Here is a 21,067-nt window from a genome sequence, read left to right as displayed (position 1 = left end):
AGCAATTAGCACTTCTCCTTCTGCTCTGACCGCTTATCCCAAAGCTTTCTGTGATTTGCATTATCCCACCTCCTAATCTACAGCCAATGGAGGTTCAAGGTGAACAATTTGTTTTCCTTCCCCAAAGTTGCATAATAAACACACACTTGGCTCTTTGGTCTAGTGGACATTGCTGAAATTGCAATACGGCCTTGCTGATGTGGACCTTGTGCCAGGATCTGGTCCTTTTTCTTGATAGCCTCTGTAATGGCTCTCTAATGGCCCTTTTCCTTAATATATCCTTTATCTCATGAATTTTAGTTTAACAGTAACTATTGACAGATCTTTTTCCCCCTGCATGTAAGAAATTAATGATATGAAGATTGAATAAAATTAACCAATAGGCTGTTGATGTAGGGCAAGGGTTCAGTTGTAGAATATTCTGGCTGCAGATAGGGCAGTGTAGTGTCCAAGTCTGTGTCCAGGGGAGGGCAAGGAAGGGCTGCATCCTGGCTGGTTGTGTAACCCCAGGTGGGTGCTTCTTGGAGAACAGGGTCTCTAGGCAGTAGAAAGGCTGCTAGAGGCTGAGAGGTAGTGAGAGTTTCCTCATGTCCACTGGTTAGCATGAGAAGGAGCTGGTCAGTGGGTTGATGGGACATGAGTTAAGTGAGTTTGAGAGGATGAGCGGACTTGGTACTTCACACAGAAGCTGGAAGACCAGGTCCCCGTGGATCCTGGGGGTCTCCAGAAAAGAGATGTCTCCCACATAGAGGGACTGTGGGTAGACTTTCTGTCAATCATCCCCTCTCAACCTATGGTGATGAATCCTGGCTATGGGTGCCCTCTATTGGAACTTACCAATGACATTGCCTAGTTAAAGCCAAGAAACTTTCTCAGAGTTGGCATGTGGCTTCAGAAGGTACTTATCAAGGAACTGCAGCCTTAAGGTGCTAGAATCACAATGCAGGGCCAGGGAGCAAGGAGGACATGATGGTACCCACAGTCTTGATCCTTGCATAGCACTTCATCTGCCAGTTGGCTGGTAAAACCAATGGTAAACTAATCACACCCACAAGAAATCAGACATTGCTGACAAGACGTCTGAAATACAGATTTATAACCCACCAGGAACAATGCACCTTGCCCTAATATGGAGATATCCCAAGACATATTACAAGAGCCATAGGGGCCAAGAGCATGGTATTGGCCTTAACACAGATACACAGACCCATGAGACGGAATAGAGAAACCAGAAATAAACCCATGCATCTATAGCCAACTTCTTCTCAACAAAGGTGCCAAACACATACCTTGGAGAAAGGACAGTCTCTTCAACAAACAGTGCTAAAAAAAAACAAAACTGGATAATCACATGCAGAATATTGAAGTTTGACCTCTATTTCTTACCCTGTACAAAAATAAACTCAAAATTCATCAAAGACTTTATGTAAGACCTAAAACTCTGAAACTGCTAGGGGAAAATGTTGTGGAAAGTCTAAAATTTTGCCACTGTCAGAAATTTCCTGGTTAGGACCTCAAAAGCATAGGCAACAACAACAACACAATAAAAAAGGTGAAAAAAATGACAAATGGGATTACTTTACACTGAGAAACTGCACAGCAAAGGAGGCAATCAACAGAGTGAAGATAACCATCAGAGAGGGAGAAAAATCTTTGCCAGCGAATGACATTCAGAATATATCAAGAACTCAAAACAACTTAACAAAAATAAACCAGTAAAAATGGTAAATGGTCTGAATAGACACTTCTTTGAAGAAATACAAATGGCCAATAAATATATGAGAAAATAAATGCTCAGTATCTTTCACTATCAGGAAAATGCAAATCAAAATTATGAGATTTCATTTTATCCAGGCTAGAATATTATAACAAAATTAACAAATACTGACTAAAATATGGAGAAAAAGTAATGTTTATATACCTTTTGTGGGAATGTAATTTATATACCCACTTTGGAAACAGCTTGGAGGCTTGTTGAAAACTTGAAAATAGAACTTTCATATGACTCAGCTATCCCAAAATTGTGTATTTATCTAAAGGAAATTAAGTCAGTATATAAAGATATCTGGATATCTATGATTATTGTGGCACTGTTCACAATAGCTGTGATAAAGAATCAACTTAGGTGTCCATCATCAGGGAAATGGATTAAAAATTGGCTACATATATGTGTGTGTATATGTGCAGGTACGTATGTATACATGTACACATGTATAGGTGTATGTGTATGAATAATTGTATATACATACATATTTTATATAGTGTATGTATGCATATAATATATACATATGATGGACTATTATTTAATCATAAAGAAGAATGAAATTCTGTCATTTGCAGCAAAAAAAAGTATTGAAAGTAGAAAAGGGATTGCTAGGGATTGGAAAAGATGCTGGGGGAGGTGGTTTGAGGGTAATGCATGCATGTGTGAAAATATCACAGTGATTCTATTTCTTTGTACAATTATTATGTGATAATAATTATAGTAAAAATAAATATTTAAAATCTGCATGCTGATGCGCCAGCTTGTCCACCAGGATCTGTCCAACAGCTGTCACGATGTTCTGGGCCTCAGCCGTTTCATCATCCACTGGCACTCTGCTTGAGACTGATCTCTGGATCTTGGTAGTGGCTGGCAGGGGTTTGACTTTTTGCAAGGAATCTCCCTGCCCTCTGCCTTTCTTATTGGGGTGCAGAGACTGCGAAACGCGATTCTTCCTTCTCTCAGTACAGCTTTCTGGAGGATCTGACGTTTCTCTGGCAGGGAGGGGAGGGACTTCCCTCTCAGGAGGCTCCTCCTTCTCCACCTCTGTCTTTCTGGTCTCTTCAGATCTTGAAGACTGGGACTGTTCTTTGCCTTCCGGCATTGCCATTCCTGAGGCCACAACTCCACTCTCCTCCCATGGCTCATACCTGGCCTCTCTCAAGCCTGGACTGGGCTCGAGGCTGCCTCTTGCCATTCCTGTGATAATCCTGCTGGGCTGGGTGCTGCCTGAGAGACTGTAAGTGTGAGGTTGAGAAGGCAGGGGGTCCCCCTGGGTAGCTGGAGGGACCACTGAGGGCTCATGGCTGCCGCCCAGTGGGGTTCCTCTCCAGGCCTTCTGCATCTCTGCAGGTGAGGGCTCAGGGAGGGGACTCTGCAGGGTGGGGACTGCCTTTTTTTTCATTGCCTTCTCTCCTGGACCTTTCCAAGGAAGTCCTTCTGGGAACCTGGCAGCCTGGGCAGTGGAGTCGTCTGCGGAGTCACGGGGGACCAAGGGAAGGTCTGGCTGTGAAACGGGTGAGGCTGGTTTCTCATCAAAGTCTTGACTCAGGGGATCTAGGGTCTGGAGGTGTGGACTCCACCTGTGTCGCACTCGAGACCTCATGATATCTGTTTCTAGCATCAGGTGAGTTCCTGGATCCAGGAAGGAAAGATTCTGGGAGGTGTTCACCCGAGACAGCTGGTCCTTGGAGGATGCTAGATTGATACTGTTTTTGTTGGTGCTGTACTTGGGAGAAGCGTAGTTGGAAGCAAGCCAGGATCCACGCACGTACACGGGGATTATGCCCTCATTGATCTGTACCAACTTTCTGCTCAGATGGTCTTGCAGGATTTTTTCCAGAAGTTTCTTACTTCCTGAATCCTCCTTTTCATTTTCCAGAACCTTTACTGAGGTGCCTCTTGAATTCCAGGGTAGATCTTGTGGGTGCCTCTCTAGGTCTTGCTCTGGGCCCTTGAGGAATCTTTCAGAGCACCTGGACCTCACCTTCTGCACACCTTTGCTGCTTTCACAAGCAAGTTCCGGGGGCCGGGCAGCCAGGAAGGGGCCATGCTTATCTTTAGCCTGGCACCCAGAACACTTCCTTGGGAATTTGCCCCGAGGCTGTGTCAAGTCCTGGGATGCTTGAAGTCTGCAGGGAGGGCCATGCTGGTGTGCATCTGTGGTGAACCTCCCTAGACTGTGTTTCTCTGGTCGCTCTTGGAGCTTGGTGCTGTTAGAATCCCTGGGAAGGATGGAGGTTGACTTGGGGGTCAGGGAGGGGTGACTGTGCTGACGGTGGTTGAGAGCTAATTGGCTGTTGGCTTCCTGAGATTTTTGGAGTGAAGAGGGTAAATCCTCCTTCCGTTTATGTTGCTTCTGCAAGTGCCGTTCCACGTGCTGATTTTCAGCTGCGCTGAAAAGCCATACCTCCTCCTGGGATGTAGGGCAGATTGTTCTCTGGGTCCTCTTCTGGGGTGGAGAAGAAGGTGGTAGGTTTGGGGGAAAGGATGTGAGGTGGGTGTGGTTCTGGGCCTGAGCCTCAGATGGGGGCAGTGTTTGTGTTAAAAATTGAGATTGGGCCACATAGCTGGGCAAGGGCTGGTCCTGGGAAAGTTGTGGAGGTACTTCAGCCAGAGATGGAACTGGGGAAGAGTCAGAGACTTTGTTAAATGTAACATCTTTACATCGTGCAGCGGAGGACCTCTTAGGCACCTGGGCAGTAGCCACCAGGGACTCACTGTGCAGAGAGGGCGGGCCCCAGAACAGCTGGCTGCGTTTGTGCTCTCAGGAGTCCCCCGGGGCCTGGTGGTAAGAGACCTGCTGGGAGTCGGGGAGCTGCTCTGGTTTCCCTTTTGTGCTGCAGAAGGGGTGTGCAGTGGTGTCCCTCTTGCCCCCCAGTGACTTCAGCATTTTCCCCAGAGAAGGCAGGCAGTGGTCTGGGCTCATTGGTTTGAAAGAGGACCCATCCTTAGTGTTCTCCTTCCACACTTTTAGTTCTGCTCTTTTGCTGATGAGCATCTCCAGCAGTTTCTGGACATCAGGGTTGATGAAAGAGAGGCCCCCAACCTCTACTTGCTGGTGTGTGGGGTCTCCCCAGAGTGTGGAGTCTCGAGGATGGTGTGAAAGATGTATGTCTTTCTGGGATCTGGCGTGTGTCCAGGTGGAGAAGAATAAGGCCTTGGTAGTTGTCCACCACCAGGAGAAAAACAGAATGCAGTAGCTTATGCAGTCAAGTCCTGAGATGGCTGTGACCAGGGATGCCCAGTAGGAGCTACCTGAGAGGGAGCCCTGTGGGATGGGGCCCAGAGGGACTCTGTTCAAGCCAGGCTGGTGGTCTCTAGCTTCATCGGATAGGGATGATGCCAGAGGTAGAGGGTGCTTGGTCAGGGGAAGCATGGAGGTCAACAGGGACATGGAAGTAGAAGAAGAATGTTCCACATTCTGCAGAGGTGGCTGGTGGGCTCCAGCAGGCCCTGGTTTGAATACCTCACCCGGGGCATCTTCGTGTAACAGCTGAAGAAATGTAATGTTTTCATGGAACTTTCGTAGGTGGCTGCGGGGAACAGAAGGCACAAGCTGCAGTGACGAGTAGGAGGGACCAAGAGGCTGTCCAGGCATGGGCACCTGTGGCCCATGGACCGTCCACTGCCCCACATACTAGCTTCACAAAGTCCTGGCTATCCCTCTTCCCAGGGCTTGAGTTACAGCCCACTCCAACCTGGAATCTCCCTTCTAGGTGAGCCCTGGGCCCCGGGGTCACGTTACAGGACTTGGTGGGAGGAAGGATGCAGAGAGAAGTGGAAAGTTCCTTACCTTTGCAGAATTAAAGCCAGTTGTTGTGTTTCCTCCACTTTCTTCCGGCAATCTCTACAAGCTGGAATGGGAGAATGAATTATGGTGGAGAAGGAAGGGGCCTGGGATTTTTCAGGAAGCTGAGTTGAATATCCTTTAGGAGCGATTGTGGGCGATGAGACTCTGGAGCCCAAGCATCAGTGTCCAAAGCCATGCAACCAGTGAGTGACAGCAAAGTACAGGGAGAGGGGGCCACATTTGATTGTAAACAGGTTGCTGCTACATCCATCCATCCCCATGGTCCTCACAGCCACACTGTGGGTTGTCATCTCACAGGGGAATCACCTTAGCAAAATAAAAGACTTCTCCACAGGAGGACCCGGAGGGCCCTCCACAAACTTGGCAGCCTTGCTCCCCTTCTGGCCCGCCACGGCTGCGTTCAGAGCACAGAGCTGGAGAAATCCTGAGTTCTGATTTTCTTCTCAGGACCCTCCCTCTGAGGCTCTCTAACTGATGTCCTCAGAGACAGGAAAAGAGATCAAGTCACCTCTGGAGGAAGGGTGGAGCCTTACCTTTCAGAATGCTTCTCTTCTTCTTGCTTTTCTTCCTACACCTCTTCTCTATCTGATGTTGAGAGACAAGAAAGAAAAAGGGGTTGGTGCCCAATCCTCATTCTCTTCATAGAAAAGCCACAAGCTCACGTTTCTGAGTCACATGCCTCCTACATTTAAATCATGGAAGTCTGTGTCCTTCTCTTTCACTCACTTTTCAAGTAGATAAAATACTAGACTTTGGTTTTCTTCTTGGGAAAACACAAAAGGGGATTTTCTATGTAAGCTCCATCATGGATGTCCTCAGCCACTGAGGGTCTGACAGACTCCTTTCCACAGGCTCTTCTCAGCTGCCAGGCAGGTTGTGCTCCCTGAGGCCAGAGGGGACTCCAGCCTGTGACAGGGGCCCTCAGCACAGCCCTCCCCTCAGCCCAACACCCAGGGATACATTAGTTCAGAGGCATCTGCTAGGAGAAGGTTGCTGATGACTAGTGTTCCTGCCCAGAGGTCCCCAACCTCTCTCAGGAATCCAGTCCTCGACCACAGTGTATGTCTTGCTGTGGGACCTGAAGCTCACCACCCAGATGGTCCGAGGGCTTCAGACAGGAGAAGTCTTAGGGCAGACTCTCTCCTGGCCCTGCCCCACCTGACCCAGAAGAACGACGCTCTATTCTTTCCTGAGATGTCCCACCTCTCCGTACGTTTGATAAGAGGAAAGAAGAGTAGGAAAAAGAGAATCATTGTCTGTTGTGTTTTGATCAAAGGCTCCTTACCTTTTTGATATTCCTGTTTTTCAAAGGCGGCAGCGAGAAGTAAGGGCCTAACAGGATAAAGAGCACCAGTCCCCCCACAAAGGCAAGGATTATTTCCATCACCCAGGTGGTGGAGCTGGGACTCAGCTAAATGGCATTAATTCTTTTCAGAGGAAAGAGAGGACTCATTATCTGAATTGTAAAGTCACTCTCAGGTAGCTGTCCTGAGAGCTCCCTTTGAGAGCAGGGAGTAGGGCTCAGGCCAGCATCACAAGAGCTATGACCCCTCATCACAAAGGGATCTTGAGAGTGGGGGGAGGGTGGTCAGAAGAGGCTGCACTACACCCCTCCTCCACCCTCCTGGGCCTTCTAGATCCTCCCTTCCAATTCCACCTGCTCAACTTGTCAGATGTAGACTTTAGTGCATTTTCTGTTGTTCACCAGGGAACGCAGAAATTACCTGTTTGCTTGCCGATCTCTGCTTGAACATCCTTTTTCATAGTTTGTGAAAATGGGAGTTGTCTCTGGAATTATTATTTCAAAGTGATTATTTCTTTCTCCATTTCTTCTCTCAGCGACTTAAACTCACCCACATTATATGTTCTTGTCTTGCATCATGGAACTGAAATTTATTTTGTACTTATTTAGCTTTGTGAATTTTGAATAAAAAGTTTTTAGAATTTTCCAGTAATTTTACTGTCTTCAGCTAAAGGGTCTTAAACAAAAAAAAATACTTATAAAAATTCATGAATTTGAAATAAGTTTTTCAAAAGCTATTTTTTTTGTATGCTGATTCCTTAGTAAGTAACACTTAAAATGTAGAAGAAATTTTGGAGACTTGTGTACATACCCAAGTGCACATCCACACACCCACACACCCTTTGACAAATCAACCCTATGCTTTCACATCTAAGAATGAAGAATTTCTTGTCACCCAAAAGCCTTCCTTAGTGTTTCTTGTACTGCTGGCAGCAAATTTTCTCAGGCTGAGTTTATCTGGCAGCATATTTTTCTTCGTTATTAAAGGATAGATTTACTAGACATGGACTCTTTGGGTGACTCTCTCCCCACCCCCGCCCCCCACCCCCCGCCTTGAATACGCCACCCACAGCCTCCTTCAATTGTTTCTGATTGGAAGTCAGCTGAAAATCTCATCCTTGTGCACAGGGGAGTTGTTTTTGTTTTTTGTTTTTTAAAAATTTGTTCTTACTTATACGTGACAGAGTATATCTTGACATTTATTTGCTAGAAAAAGGATGAATCTGGAGAATTTTTCCTCTGCGCCCTTTAAGATTTTCTCTTTGCCTTTTCACAGGGTAGAAACTGTGATGTGTCTAGGAATGGATATTTTTTTTGTTATTTTTAAAGAGGGGAAACATTGAACCTAGATTCAGGAAATTTCCAGCCCTTATTTCTACAAGTATTTTTCTTCCCCCTTCTCCTTCCTTCCTTTCCTCCCTCCCTCCCTCCTTCCTTCCTTTCTTTTCTTCCTTCTTAACCACTGAGCCACATCCCCAGTCCTTTTTATTTTGAGACAGGGTCTCAGTATGCTTAGGGTGTCACTAAGTTGCGAGGCTGGCTTTGAACTTGTGATCCTCCTGCCTCAGCCTCCCGAGTTGCTGGGATTCCAGGCCTGATTCACTGCACCTGGCCTCCCTCCTTTCTCTCTGAGTCTCTCCTTCCACACGTGGTGGTAGCCGTGGTGATGGGGACGTCCAGGTCAGGCAGCCCCACTTGCTGGAAGGATCTCTGCTCCGCGCAGCTGTGTTCCCCTCCGCTTCAGTTTGGCTCTACTGATGAGGGTCTGCTTCTGGGCTGTCCATGCTGTTCCACTGACTGTTTTCTGTTCTTTCTCCAATATCCCACTGTCCTGGATGAGTGTTGCTCCACAGTAGGTCTTGAAGTCAGGTATTATCAGCCACTTGTTTATCCCCAGTGTTGTTTTCACTATCCTGGGTTTTTGCCTCTCTTTTACAAACTTTAAAATCAGTATTTCAGGCTCCACAAATTACCTTGCTGGGATTCTGTTGGGATTGCATTCACTCTGTAGAGCTGAGTTGGAAAGAACTGACATCTTAATGATATTCAGTTTTTCTATCCATGTGAACATCAACTGTCTCCTCATTCATTTAATCCTTTGGTTTATTCCGTAACAGTTTATTAGTTCTTTTTCACACAGAGCCCACAAATATTTTGTTAGTTTTTTCTGAGTATTTAAGTGTGGGGAGGCTAATATAGATGATATCATTTTTAAATGATTCTTTTGAGTTCCTTATCTGATATTTCATCCACTTCAGTATTTTTGTCATCATTTACTATTGAAGTATGGCCTTTAGGAGGTGTCATTGTTTTTAAATATTTTTTGTATTCCTGTGTTGTTTTATTTCATCTATTGGAAGGAATTTCTCCTCCACTCTGTGAGGTCCTTTTTAGGGCAGTTTTCATTTCCTAAAGTGTCCTAGAATGACCTGTATTGAGACCCTCTCATAGGTGTGGTGTCCATTTCTCTCTGTTTTTACTATAGCAATGAATGTCCTTAGGTGAGACTGGGGGACCAACCCCAGCAGTTTCTACTTGGGGCTTGGTCATAAGTTTGGGTTTTTGTGTCTTTGAGTCTTTGTATTAAAGTATAGCTGAAGATTGAGTGTCATTAATTGGTGTGTAGAGCAAGGTAAGCTGTCTTTTGGTTTAATTCAGCAGCAGAGTTTCTACCCTGTGAACTTGTAGTGTCTCTGTAGGTTCCCAGAACCTCACAGAATAAGGGGAAACAACAATAGCAACAACCAATGCAAACAATATAAGCATTGGTTTCTAGTATGCCATCTATAATGTTAACTCACCACAATAAACAGAAATGATAGGGTTAGCAATTGCCATCACCAAAAACGATAAGTAACCGTGAACTATATCTGGCATCAAAGCAAACAACAGATGTCAGCTATGTCACCCATAGCAGTAACAATTGCAACAGCATTAATATTGGGGGCAGGACTTATAGAAAAACAATTAGTGCTAAAAGATGGTAAGAAAATAGTTAATTTACAGAAAAGAAAATGTACAGGTAGGAAGGTCAAAAAGAGTTTATAATTTCAAAAAGTAAATAGAATGTAGGATATGATAGTGATAAGAAAGGAGGAGAAAAATGTAAGAAACAAAATACACGGAGAGTGAAAGAGTAATAGAATTTGGCTGTTAGCAGAAGAAAAGAGAGAAAAAGAAACAAGAGAAACACAAATGAAAAACGATACGAAAACAAAAATCAAAATATAGTAATGAAAAACCCTAACCCTGAAAGGCAAGGCAATGGGAAAAAAAGAAACAAATGTATACATATATAGTCTGTGAACCAATTAGCACAGCACACACAGGTGCACCGTGCGCACACACACGCACACACACACACACACACACAGAAGGAAAAAAAAAGATTGTTAACGGAAAACTAAGGAAGCATTTCCATTGAGATGGTCAAAATAGTGCATGAGAGTAGATGGCCATTGTCTGTGCCTGGTTGTCTTTCTTTTCCTGTTTTCTTGAGCTGTGCACTGAGTGTGAGAAGAAGGGCTGAGGGTTGTCAAATCTTTCCTCTTTTTGTGTTGTTCACCAAGCTGCCAGCTGGAGTGACCTAAGTCTGAAGTTGGTCCAAAAATTATCAGCTTCCCTTCTCACCAGTACTAGGCAGGATGGGAAGTGCTGTCTGCTCAGAGCAGATGGAGGGATTCCCAGGCTGGAGCAGCTGCAGAGTTCCATGAGGTCTAATGAGGCCACAGGGCCATTGCTGGGTGGTGCCTGCTCTGCAGAGATTATATGGGTACACCCCTAGGGCCTGGCAGTTGTCAATCTGCTGAGAGTCTGGATCTTGGGAGTCTCCCTAGGATTTCACTTGCTGGGTCGGGGAGCCAATTCTTCAGTCCTTCTGCTGCCCATGAACCTGCCTGTCCAGGCTTGCTGGGCTTAGTCCCTGGGCTTAGTCACACCTGCCTCTTCAGATTCCTGATGTGCCTAGCTGGTCACATGATCTACCAGATTCAAAGGGGGAAGTGAATTGGGCTCCCCTTCACTTTTCTGACTAGAATCCCCCTTGGTAAAGTTTGCTCTCCACCTGTTTTGCTCTTATTCTGCTCGGCATCGCCTAGGTCAAAGGGCAGGCACTTGCTCGGACCTTGTAGCCATGTTTGCTCAGGTCTTCCAGCTCTTGCAGCAGCATCTGCAATGTGGCAACCTCAGGATGGCTCCTTCTTCAGCTCTCTGTGGCATTTGGGAAACGTGGGCACTTTTCATGTACCAGTGCACAGTCTAGCCCCTGGATCAGCTAAGGACCTGCTCCTTTTCAGATCTCAGGATGTTCCATACTAAATTGGCAACTGGCTTGGCTCCAATGTAGTCTTTCTTCTTAGTTTAATAGACCCAAATTTCTGAGTCTCTAAGATACCCTGGCCAACCAATATGGAGTTTTAATGAAATCCCTCTTTCACCCACCTCACAAAGAAGCAGTACTCCTGCTGCTGGAGTCCCAGGTCACAGAGCAACGAGGAATGCAGGCTTCCTCTAGGCTGCCATCTTGAATCTTGCAGCTGACATAATTTCTTCCTCAAATGTATGTTAGGATTAATTTGGAACTACTCTAGGCCTGGTGCTTTCTGTTTGGGAAGGTTGTTATGATTTATTATTATTTTAGCATCTTAGATAGATGCAGTCCTATTCAATTTGTTCATTTCTTTTTGTGATAGATTTGGCATATTTGCCTTTCAAGAAATCATTCCATTTTATGTAGCTTATTGAGTTTGTGGGCATAGATTTGTTTATGGTATTCCTTTATTTGTCCTTTTGATGTCCATGTGATCTATATCGATGCTATCTCTTTAATTTCGGGTATTGGTGATTTGTGTCTTCTTTTTTTTTCTTTGTTTGCCCACCTAGAGGCTCACTGATTATATTGGTTTATTTTATTCTTAATTGACAAATAATAATCGTGTATTTATAAGTATAACAGAGAACGATTTTCTCTAGTAACAGGGTATCATCAATGTATTGGAACCAGATATCAGTAGGCGATGAGAACAGAACAAGGTCCTGAGCAGCCTTGCTGTGGCACATGAAAGGACTGTGCCGATATCCCAGAGGCTGGACCTGGAATGACCTTGATCCTCTTTGAGTATCTGGACAGATGAGGGGATTGTTCTAGACTGCTACACTGGTGATCCCAAATGAATCACACCTCCAAGTGTTCATTCCCTGCAAACCCTGACTTTAGACTTGACCATATGATTTGCTTTGGCAAATGCTTTTTGGTCAAATGTAATGTAGCAGAGACTAGTACTGAACCTTCACACTGGGCTGGTTCCTATGGAAAACAGCTGGCATCTGTGGAAGCTAAGTCTAGTGGAAAGTGAATGATGGGAGGAAACAATCCTATAGACTGTAAGCATGTGAATGTGCATCAGTGTAATTTGTAGAGTTTTATGACTTAATATGTTGAATTTAAAAAGTCAAAATAGATGCTTCTCAATCACCTCCACACTGTTCACCCTCAGGTGTCCGTGTTCTGTGATGTCTTTTCCCCAGAGCACTTAGGTTCTTCCCTGTCCTGTTTCGAGTTGGGGATAGCTGTATTCTGGGTGCTTTGAGATGTTTTGTCCTGTGTGTGTGTGTGTGTGTGTGCACATGCACACCTGGCTGTCTCTTTCTCACTTTATCTTTGTTTCTGTTTCTCTCTCCCCCCAACTCTCCTGCTTGCACTGCTAGAGCTGTGAAAACCGTGCATTCTTATGGGGGAGTTCTCACTAGTTGGTTCCTGTTTTGTTTTTTTTTTTTTAATTTTTATTTATTTATTTTTTTACGTGAGCTTTATTATTATTATTATTTTGCATTACAATTATTAATACACCTTTATACCACAATTTATCATATCTCTGTATACAAGATATGTTGACACCAAATTCACATCTTCATACATGTATTTTGTACAGTGATGAAGGTCTCCTTCCACCATTCATGCAATTTCCTTTCTCCCTCCCTTTCCCTCCCACCCACCTTCCCTATCTAGAGGTAATCTCTTCCAGTGCTCTTCCTCCTTACCCCATTTTGAGTCACCCCCCCCCCATTGGCATTTGTTTTTAGGGATTGGCTAACTTCACTTAGCATAATCTGCTCTAATGCCATCCATTTCCCTGCAAATGCCATGATCTTGTTATTTTTAGTGCTGAGTAATATTCCATTGTGTATAAATGCCGTATTTTTTTAATCCATTCATCCACTGAAGGACATCTAGTTTGGCTCCACAGTTTAGCTATTGTGAATTGTGCTGCTATAAACATTGATGTGGCTGTGTCCCTGTAGTATGCTGTTTTTAAGTCCTTTGGGTATAGTCCAAGAAGAGGGATAGCTGGGTCAAATGGTGGTTCCATTCCCAGCTTTCCAAGGAATCTCCATACTGCTTTCCAAATTGGCTGCAACAATTTGCAGTCCCACCAGCAGAGTATGAGTATACCTTTTTCCCTGCATCGTCGCCAGCACTTGTTGTTGTTTGTCTTCAGAATGGCTGCCACTTTTACTGGAGTGGTTACTTATCTTAGAGTGGTTTTAATTTGCATTTCTCTGATTGCTAGAGATGATGAGCATTTTTTCATATATTTGTTGATTGATTGTATAACCTCTTCTGTGAAGTGTCTGTTCAGGTCCTTGGCCCATTTATTGATTGGATTATTTTTTTTTTTTTGGTGCTTATCTTGTTGAGCTCTTTATATACCCTAGAGATTAGAGCTCTATCTGATGTGTGAGGGGTAAAAATTTGTTCCCAGGATATAGGCTCCCTATTCACCTCACATATTATTTCTCTTGCTGAGAAAAAACTTTTTAGTTTGAATCCATCCCATTTGTTAATTCTTGGTTTTAATTCTTGTGCTATAGGTGTCTTATTAAGGAAGTTGGGGCCTAGCCCCACGTGATGGAGATTAGGGCCTACTTTTTCTTCTATTATGCGCAGAGTCTCTGGTTTAATTCCTAGATCCTTGATCCATTTTGAGTTAACTTTTGTGCATGGTGAGAGATAGAGATTCAATTTCATTTTGTTGCATATGGATTTCCAGTTTTCCTAGCACCATTTGTTGAAGATGCTATCCTTTCTCCAGAGCATGCTTTTGGCACCTTTGTTTAATATAAGATAGTTGTAATTTTGTGGGTTAGTCTCTGTGTCCTCTATTCTGTACCATTGGTCTACCAGCCTGTTTTGGTGCCAGTACCATGCTGTTTTTGTTACTATTGCTCTGTAGTATAGTTTAAGGTCTGGTATAGCGATACCACCTGTTTGACTCTTCCTGCTTAGAATTGCTTAGCTATTCTGGGTCTCTTATTTTTCCAGATGAATTTCATGATTGCTTTCTCTATTTCTATGAGGAATTCCATTGGGATTTTGATTGGAATTGCGGTAAATCTGTATAGTGCTTTTGGTAATATGGTCATTTTAATAATATTAATTCTGCCTATCCATGAGCAAGGTAGATCTTTCCATCTTCTAAGGTCTTCTTCTATTTCTCTCTTTAGGGCTCTATAGTTTTCATTGTATAGATCTTTCACCCCTTTTGTTAAGTGGATTCCCAAGTATTTTATTTCATTATTTGTTTTTGAGGATATTGTGAATGGGATAGTTTTCCTCATTTCCTTTTCAGAGGATTTGTCACTGATATACAGGAATGCCTTTGATTTATGAGTGTTGATTTTATATCCTGCCACTTTGCTGAATTCATTTACTAGATCTAGAAGTTTCTTGGTAGAGTTTTTTGGATCTTCTAGGTATAGAATCATATCATCAGCAAATAGTGCTAGTTTAAGTTCTTCTTTTCCTATAGTTATTCCTTTAATTTCTTTCGTCTGTCTAATTGCTTTGGCCAATGTTTCAAGAACTATATTGAATAGAAGTGGTGAGAGAAGGCATCCCTGTCTTGTTCCAGATTTTAGGGGGATGCCTTCAGTTTTTCTCCATTGAGAATGATGCTAGCCTGAGGCTTAGCATAGATAGCTTTTACAATGTTGAGGTAAGTTCCTGTTATCCTTAGTGTATTTTCTAGTGTTTTGAACATAAAGGGGTGCTGTATTTTGTCAAATGCTTTTTGTGCATCTATCGAGATGATCATATGGTTCTTATCTTTAAGTCTATTGATGTGGTGAATTACGTTTATTGATTTCCATATGTTGAACCAACCTTGCATCCTGGGGATGAATCCCACTTGATCATGGTGCATGATCTTTTTGATATGTTTTTATATCCAATTTGCCAGAATTTTATTGAGGATTTTTGGATCTATATTCATTAGAGATATTGGTCTGAAGTTTTCTTTCTTTGAGGTGTATTTGTCTGATTTTGGAATCAGAGTGATATTGGCCTTGTAGAATGAATTTGGAAGTACTCCCTCTTTTTCTATTTCCTGAAATAGATTGCAGAGTATTGGTATTAGTTCTTCTTTAAAGGTCTTGTAAAACTCTGCTGTATATCCGTCCAGTCCTGGGCTTTTCTTGGTTGGTAGCCTTTTGATGGCTTCTTCTATTTCCTCACTTGATATTGGTCTGGGCAGATCATATGACTTAAGGAATTTATCGATGCCTTCACTATCTTCTATTTTATTAGAGTATAAGGTTTCAAAATAATTTCTAATTATCTTCTGTATTTCTGAAGTGTCTGTTGTGATATCGCATTTTTCATCCCATATGCTAGTAATTTGGGTTCTCTCTCTTCTTCTCTTCATTAGCATGGCTAAGGGTCTGTCGATCTTATTTAATTTTTCAAAGAACCAACTTTTAGTTTTGTCAGTTTTTTCAATTGTTTCTTCTGTTTTAATTTCATTGATTTCAGCTCTGATTTTAATTATTTCTTGCCTTCTACTGCATTTGCTGCTGATTTGTTCTTCTTTTTCTAGGGCTTTGAGATGTAGTGTGAGGTCATTTATTTGTTGGCTTTTTCTTCTTTTAAGGAATGACCTCCAGGCAATGAATTTTTCTCTTAGTACTGCTTTCATAGTGTCCCAGAGATTTCGATATGTTGTGTCTGTGTTTTCATTTACCTCTAAGAATTTTTTAATTTCCTCCTTGATGTCTTCTGTAACCTATTGTTCATTCAGTAGCATATTGTTCATTTTCCATGTGATGTAGGACTTTTTCTTCCTTATTTTTTTGTTGATTTCCAATTTCATTCCATTATGATCAGATAAAATGAATGGTAATATCTCTACTTCCTTATATTTGCTAAGAGTTGCCCTGTGACGTAATATATGGTCTATTTTTGAGAAGGATCCATGTGTTGCTGAGAAAAAAGTGTATCCGCTTGATGTTGGGTGGTATATTCTATATGTGTCAATTAAGTCTAAGTTATTAATTGTGTTATTGAGTTCTGTAGTTTCTTTATTCAACTTTTGTTTGGAAGATCTGTCCAGTGGTGAAAGAGGTGTGTTAAAATCACCCATGATTATTGTTTTGTATTTGACTCTTGAACTTGAGAGGAGTTTGTTTGATGAACATAGCTGCACCATTGTTTGGGGCATATATATTTATGATTGTTATGTCTTGTTGGTGTATGGTTCCCTTGAGCAGTATGTAGTGTCCTTCTTTATCCCTTTTGATTAACTTTGGCTTGAAATCTATTTTATTTGATATGAGTATGGACACCCCTTCTTGTTTCTGAGGTCCATGTGAGTGGTATGATTTTTCCCAACCTTTCACCTTCAGTCTGTGTATGTCTTTTCCTATCAGATGAGTCTCCTGTAGGCAGCATATTGCTGGATCTTTTTTTTTTCAATCCAGCCTACTAGCCTATGTCTTTTGATTCGTGAGTTTAAGCCATTAACATTTACGGTTACTATTGAGATATGGTTTGTATTTCTAGCCATATTTGTTTATTTTTGTTACTTAAGTTGATTTGTTTTTCCTCTTTGATTAGTTTTTCCTTTATTGTACTACCTCCCACTGTTGGTTTTCATTGTTATTTTTCATTTCCTCTTCATGTAATGTTTTGCCAAGGACGTTTTGAAGCACCAGTTTCTAGCTGCAAATTCTTTTAACTTTTGTTTAAAGTGGAAGGATTTTATTTCATCTTCAAGCCTGAAGCTTAATTTTGCTGGATACAAGATTCTTGGTTGGAACCCATTATCTTTCAGTGTTTGAATATGTTGTTCCAGGATCTTCTAGCTTTCATAGTCTGTGTTGAAAGATCAGTAGTTAACCTAATTGGTTTACCCCTAAATGTAATCTGCTTCCTTTCTCTTGTGGCTTTTAAAATTCTCTCCTTATTCTGTATTGTTGGGCATTTTCATTATAATGTGTCTGGGTGTGTATCTCTTGTAGTTTTGTACATTCGGCGTCCTGTAGGCTCTTAGGATTTGGATTTCCGTTTCATTCTTCATGTCTGGAAAGTTTTCTAAAATTATTTCATTGAACACATTGCCCATTACTTTGGTTTGAACCTCTAACCTTCTTCTATCCCAATAACTCTTAAATTTGGTCTTTTTTTGCTATCCCAAATTTCTTGAATGTTCTGCTCCGGGTTTCTTATCAGTATCTCTGTGCTGTCTACACTCTTTTTGAGATGATTTACTTTGTGTTCTATTCTGCTGGTGATATTCTCATTTGAGTTTTAATTTGGTTTATTATTTTCTTCATTTCCAGGATTTTTTTTTTGTATGACCTCTATCTCCCTGTAGAGTTGATATTTTTGCTTCTTGGATTTGTTTATGTAATTCATTGTCAAAGTTATCTTTCGTTGTCTGCATTTGCTATCTAAAGTCTTCCTTGAGATTCCAGATCATCTGAACCATGTATACCCTGAAATCTTTATCTGACATTCTTTCTGCTGTAGCTGTACCTCCTCTAATGTTGAATTGTCCTGCATTGTTTGTGGTCCTTTCTTTCCTTGTCTTTTCATGTTTTTCACGTTTCTTTCCAGCTCTGTATGACTGTAGTGTTATTGTTTTTCTCCTATAGATTTGTATTGCTCTTGTATAGTTTGAGATCTCTCCTTTGTGATGGGAGACAATGTAAACAGTTCCCAATATCAACTATACACTTTATGAGCTAGTTTTTGTTATTAATATATTTATAGTAAGTCTCTATGTCTACAGATGTTGGCTTCAATTATAATTTAAAATATATTCATTAGCTTCATAAAAGGCATACAGTTTCTGGTGGCGTATAGAGAACTGAGGGTCGGTCGTAGGACTTTATGTTTAGGGGGGAAGATGTGAGGGTATGAGGTTAATATATCTTAGCTACTTTGGAGGAGAACTCTAATGAAGGGGGTTATTAACAGGAGAATAGACAGGAGGTATTTTCGGATAGTTAAGTATGTGGGAGGACAAAAAGAAGCATAGAAACAAACACCTATTTGCATTTAGTAAATTACACACAGTAGAAGTAGTAACACTTGGGAGGTTGAGAGAGGAAGAGAAGGAGGAATAAAAGTAAAAAGAAAAGAAGAAGAAAAAAGGGGGTAAAGGAGATACAGCAAAATGAAAAAAGAGAGAGGAAAAGAGATAAGAGAAAGATAAAAAGGAAAGAAGGAAAAAGGAAAAAAAAATGCACTCTGAGAATTCTGCTTTCTTCTCTTCCAGTACATTCCAGGTTGAGTCTCTGCCCTCAGGGTGGGGGAAGCAATGGGTGTGGGGCAGCTCTCCCTCTCCAATCCCGTCTCTTTGGGCTGCTCCTGGTCTCTATCCCTTCCCCTCTCCTGCCCACCAGGCCCAGTGGATGGATCTCTTGTCGGCAGCCCTGGGTTCACTGGGGGCTTGCGGAGCCCTGGCCGCCCTGTGCTGCTGATCAGCTGAGCGCTACCTCTGTGTGGGGTCGTCACCAAGTCACCAAGTCGCGCAGCTGTGGAGAGGGGAGTTGGAGAGGCAGCCTGTTCTGTGGCCTTCCCTCTGCTAGCCACGCCCCGGGAGCTGGGGAGAAAGGTTCTGAGTTACCACAGCTGGGTGCGGGGGTGGGCGGGGACTCACACACCTGTTGAGATGCCATTGCATTGTCTGCTGCATCTGCCCAAAGCTGAAGAGGTACATTTTCCTGGAGCCGCCCATTGCCATGCCAGGGCGTCCATGAGGTGCAGGGAGCCAGGCTCTTCTGTTCCTAGCTGCCTCCAGGATTTGGGCCTCAGTCCGCTGCCCTGTGGCGGCACAGGTCACAGTCTGACCCACTCCAGCCCTGAAGGGTCAGTGACCCTGCGTCTCCAAGCTGCCACAACTCTGCGGGGCTCCACTCTGCGTCTGCGCGGGTCCCAGCTCCGCCATGCTGGCCGGCTTCCCCATGTCCTGGGCGCCTTGCCACAGACCACTGTTTAAATCCTGCCACGTGCCCCACGAAGCTTAGATCCCTGAATGAGAGCCCCGTGAGGGAAAACGTCTGGCCACTCACTCGGAGTCGCACCGATAACAGGTTCTCCTCTACTCCGCCATCTGGGAGTCTCCAGGTTGCCGTTTTACGCTCAGTTCCTGTTTTACGACTTCCACCAACACATTGTCTGTGGCTCCTGTGTCTGTGAAAGAGCCATTTACTTGACACCGTCGTGGCTCCAGTCATTCCTGTGCCTTGTTCACTTACCTGATCATCTGTTTAGTGTCTCAATCATGGTGCAAACTCCATAGGAAGTAGTACTTTAAGAGGCTTCCTGAGAGCCCCGAAAAGCAATCTCTCCTATTTCTACTTCCATGCCCTCCTGCACTTCTTTTAAGTCACTCAGGATCATCTGCCTGGTTGAGTTGTCTTTGTAAATGTCTGAGTTTTCTTCCAGATGAAAAAGCTTTGAGGGTCACGGACTATTTAATAGATTTATATGTTTTGGTAATTCAGCTCATCTCTGTACACACAGGCTGTTTCTCACATGTAGCAGCTGCCTCCTGGAAGAACAGGTCAGACACAGGGGCACACACCAACTCCAGCGAGTCAGGAAGCTTACAAGTTCAAGATCAACCTCAGTAATTTATGAGGCTTTAAGTGACTTAAAGACCTTATATCAAAATAAAAAATTTGAAAAAGGGCTGGGGATGTAGTTCAGTGGTAAAGCACTCCTGTGTTTGAGCCTCAGTTAAAAAAAATGGAAACTAGTAGAGTAGAGGACATGGGAAGGGACCCAGGGAGAGGAAGGGCAGAAAGGGGAGGTGCAAGGAAAAAAATTGAGCAAATTATGTGCATGTACAAATATGTTGTGGTGAGTCCCACTAGTACCTGTAATTATAATGTGCCAATAAAAGTTAATTTAAATGGTTTAATTAGCCTACAATAATTGCATCATTTTACAGTGTTCAGTGTTGAAAGGCCAAGGCTCGTTGTCAGAGATTAAAATGCCCACACACAGATAGCAGTGACAAAGAAGATGCACTTTACTGCAAGCTGGTGCTAGCTTATATAGAAAGTGAGAGTCAGTTATCTTAAACCAGAAAGCTCCCAGGGCCAATCATAGTAAAGGTCAGGTCATCACCTATTGTGCACGCATGTCCGCCCTGCATAAGATTCATGGGGATCACGAACACTTCACTAGTGGGGAAGACAGGAGGGCCAATTAGAAAATTTTCAAAATAACATGTTGTCCGCCCACTGGCAACTTGCCCACTCCATGTTGCTTATCTGAAAGGCCCAGGGAGTTCTAGCCGCCCACTGGCAATTTGCCCCCGGCCATGTCTGGCAGGCCCCGGGGAGTTCTCAGGGAGACTCCCAACAAGTGTGATCTTGCAATACATGCATACAAAGTGTACTGACCCAATCAAGGTAATTAATACTTCCATCCCTTATCATTGCTTCCTGTTGGAGCCTTGAATCTCCTTTCTTCTATTGATTTGTAAAATATACGATAGGCTATTTTGAACTATAGTCCCCTCCCTCTCCTGTAGCATACTCAAACTTATTACTTTATCTATTTGGGTACCCATTGGCAAATAACTTCTTTTTTTTTTTTTCTAAGATTGAACGAAGGGTCCTTAACCACTGAGCCTCATCCCTTTTTATCTATCTGTCTGTTTATTATTTATTTTTATTTTAAGACAGGTTCTCGCTAAACTGCTTAGGACCTCACTAAGTTCCTGAGGCTGGCTTTGAACTTGCAAGTCTCGTCTCTTAGCCTCCTGAGCTGGTGACTTTTTAAAAAAATCAATCTAAGTATAGTCAGAAGAAAAAGTGTGAAGAGTTAAAGATTTTAAATATATTTGTACAATTATGCAAAGTTAATGTTGATGCATTGCTTGATATTTTACAAAAT

At 42.8% G+C, this 21,067-nt stretch overlaps 1 protein-coding gene across 1 annotated transcript; it reads right to left on the bottom strand.

The window, feature by feature from the left end:
* Nucleotides 1-921: 921 nt before the first annotated feature.
* Spata31e1 (SPATA31 subfamily E member 1) lies at nt 922-7,029 on the bottom strand. Its single transcript, XM_046434117.1, is given in 6 exon segments — nt 922-1,038; nt 2,511-4,526; nt 4,734-5,298; nt 5,559-5,619; nt 6,110-6,161; nt 6,862-7,029. Coding segments are annotated over 6 exon segments (2,979 nt in total).
* Nucleotides 7,030-21,067: the final 14,038 nt, after the last annotated feature.

The sequence above is a fragment of the Marmota monax genome, unplaced genomic scaffold, assembly GCF_021218885.2.
Source record: "Marmota monax isolate L192 unplaced genomic scaffold, Marmota_monax_Labrador192_F-V1.1 WCK01_AAM20220418_F8-fsc00717, whole genome shotgun sequence".
NCBI lineage: Eukaryota > Metazoa > Chordata > Mammalia > Rodentia > Sciuridae > Marmota > Marmota monax.
Note: the sequence above shows the minus strand (reverse complement) of the source record. Positions and strands in the feature narration are given on the sequence as shown.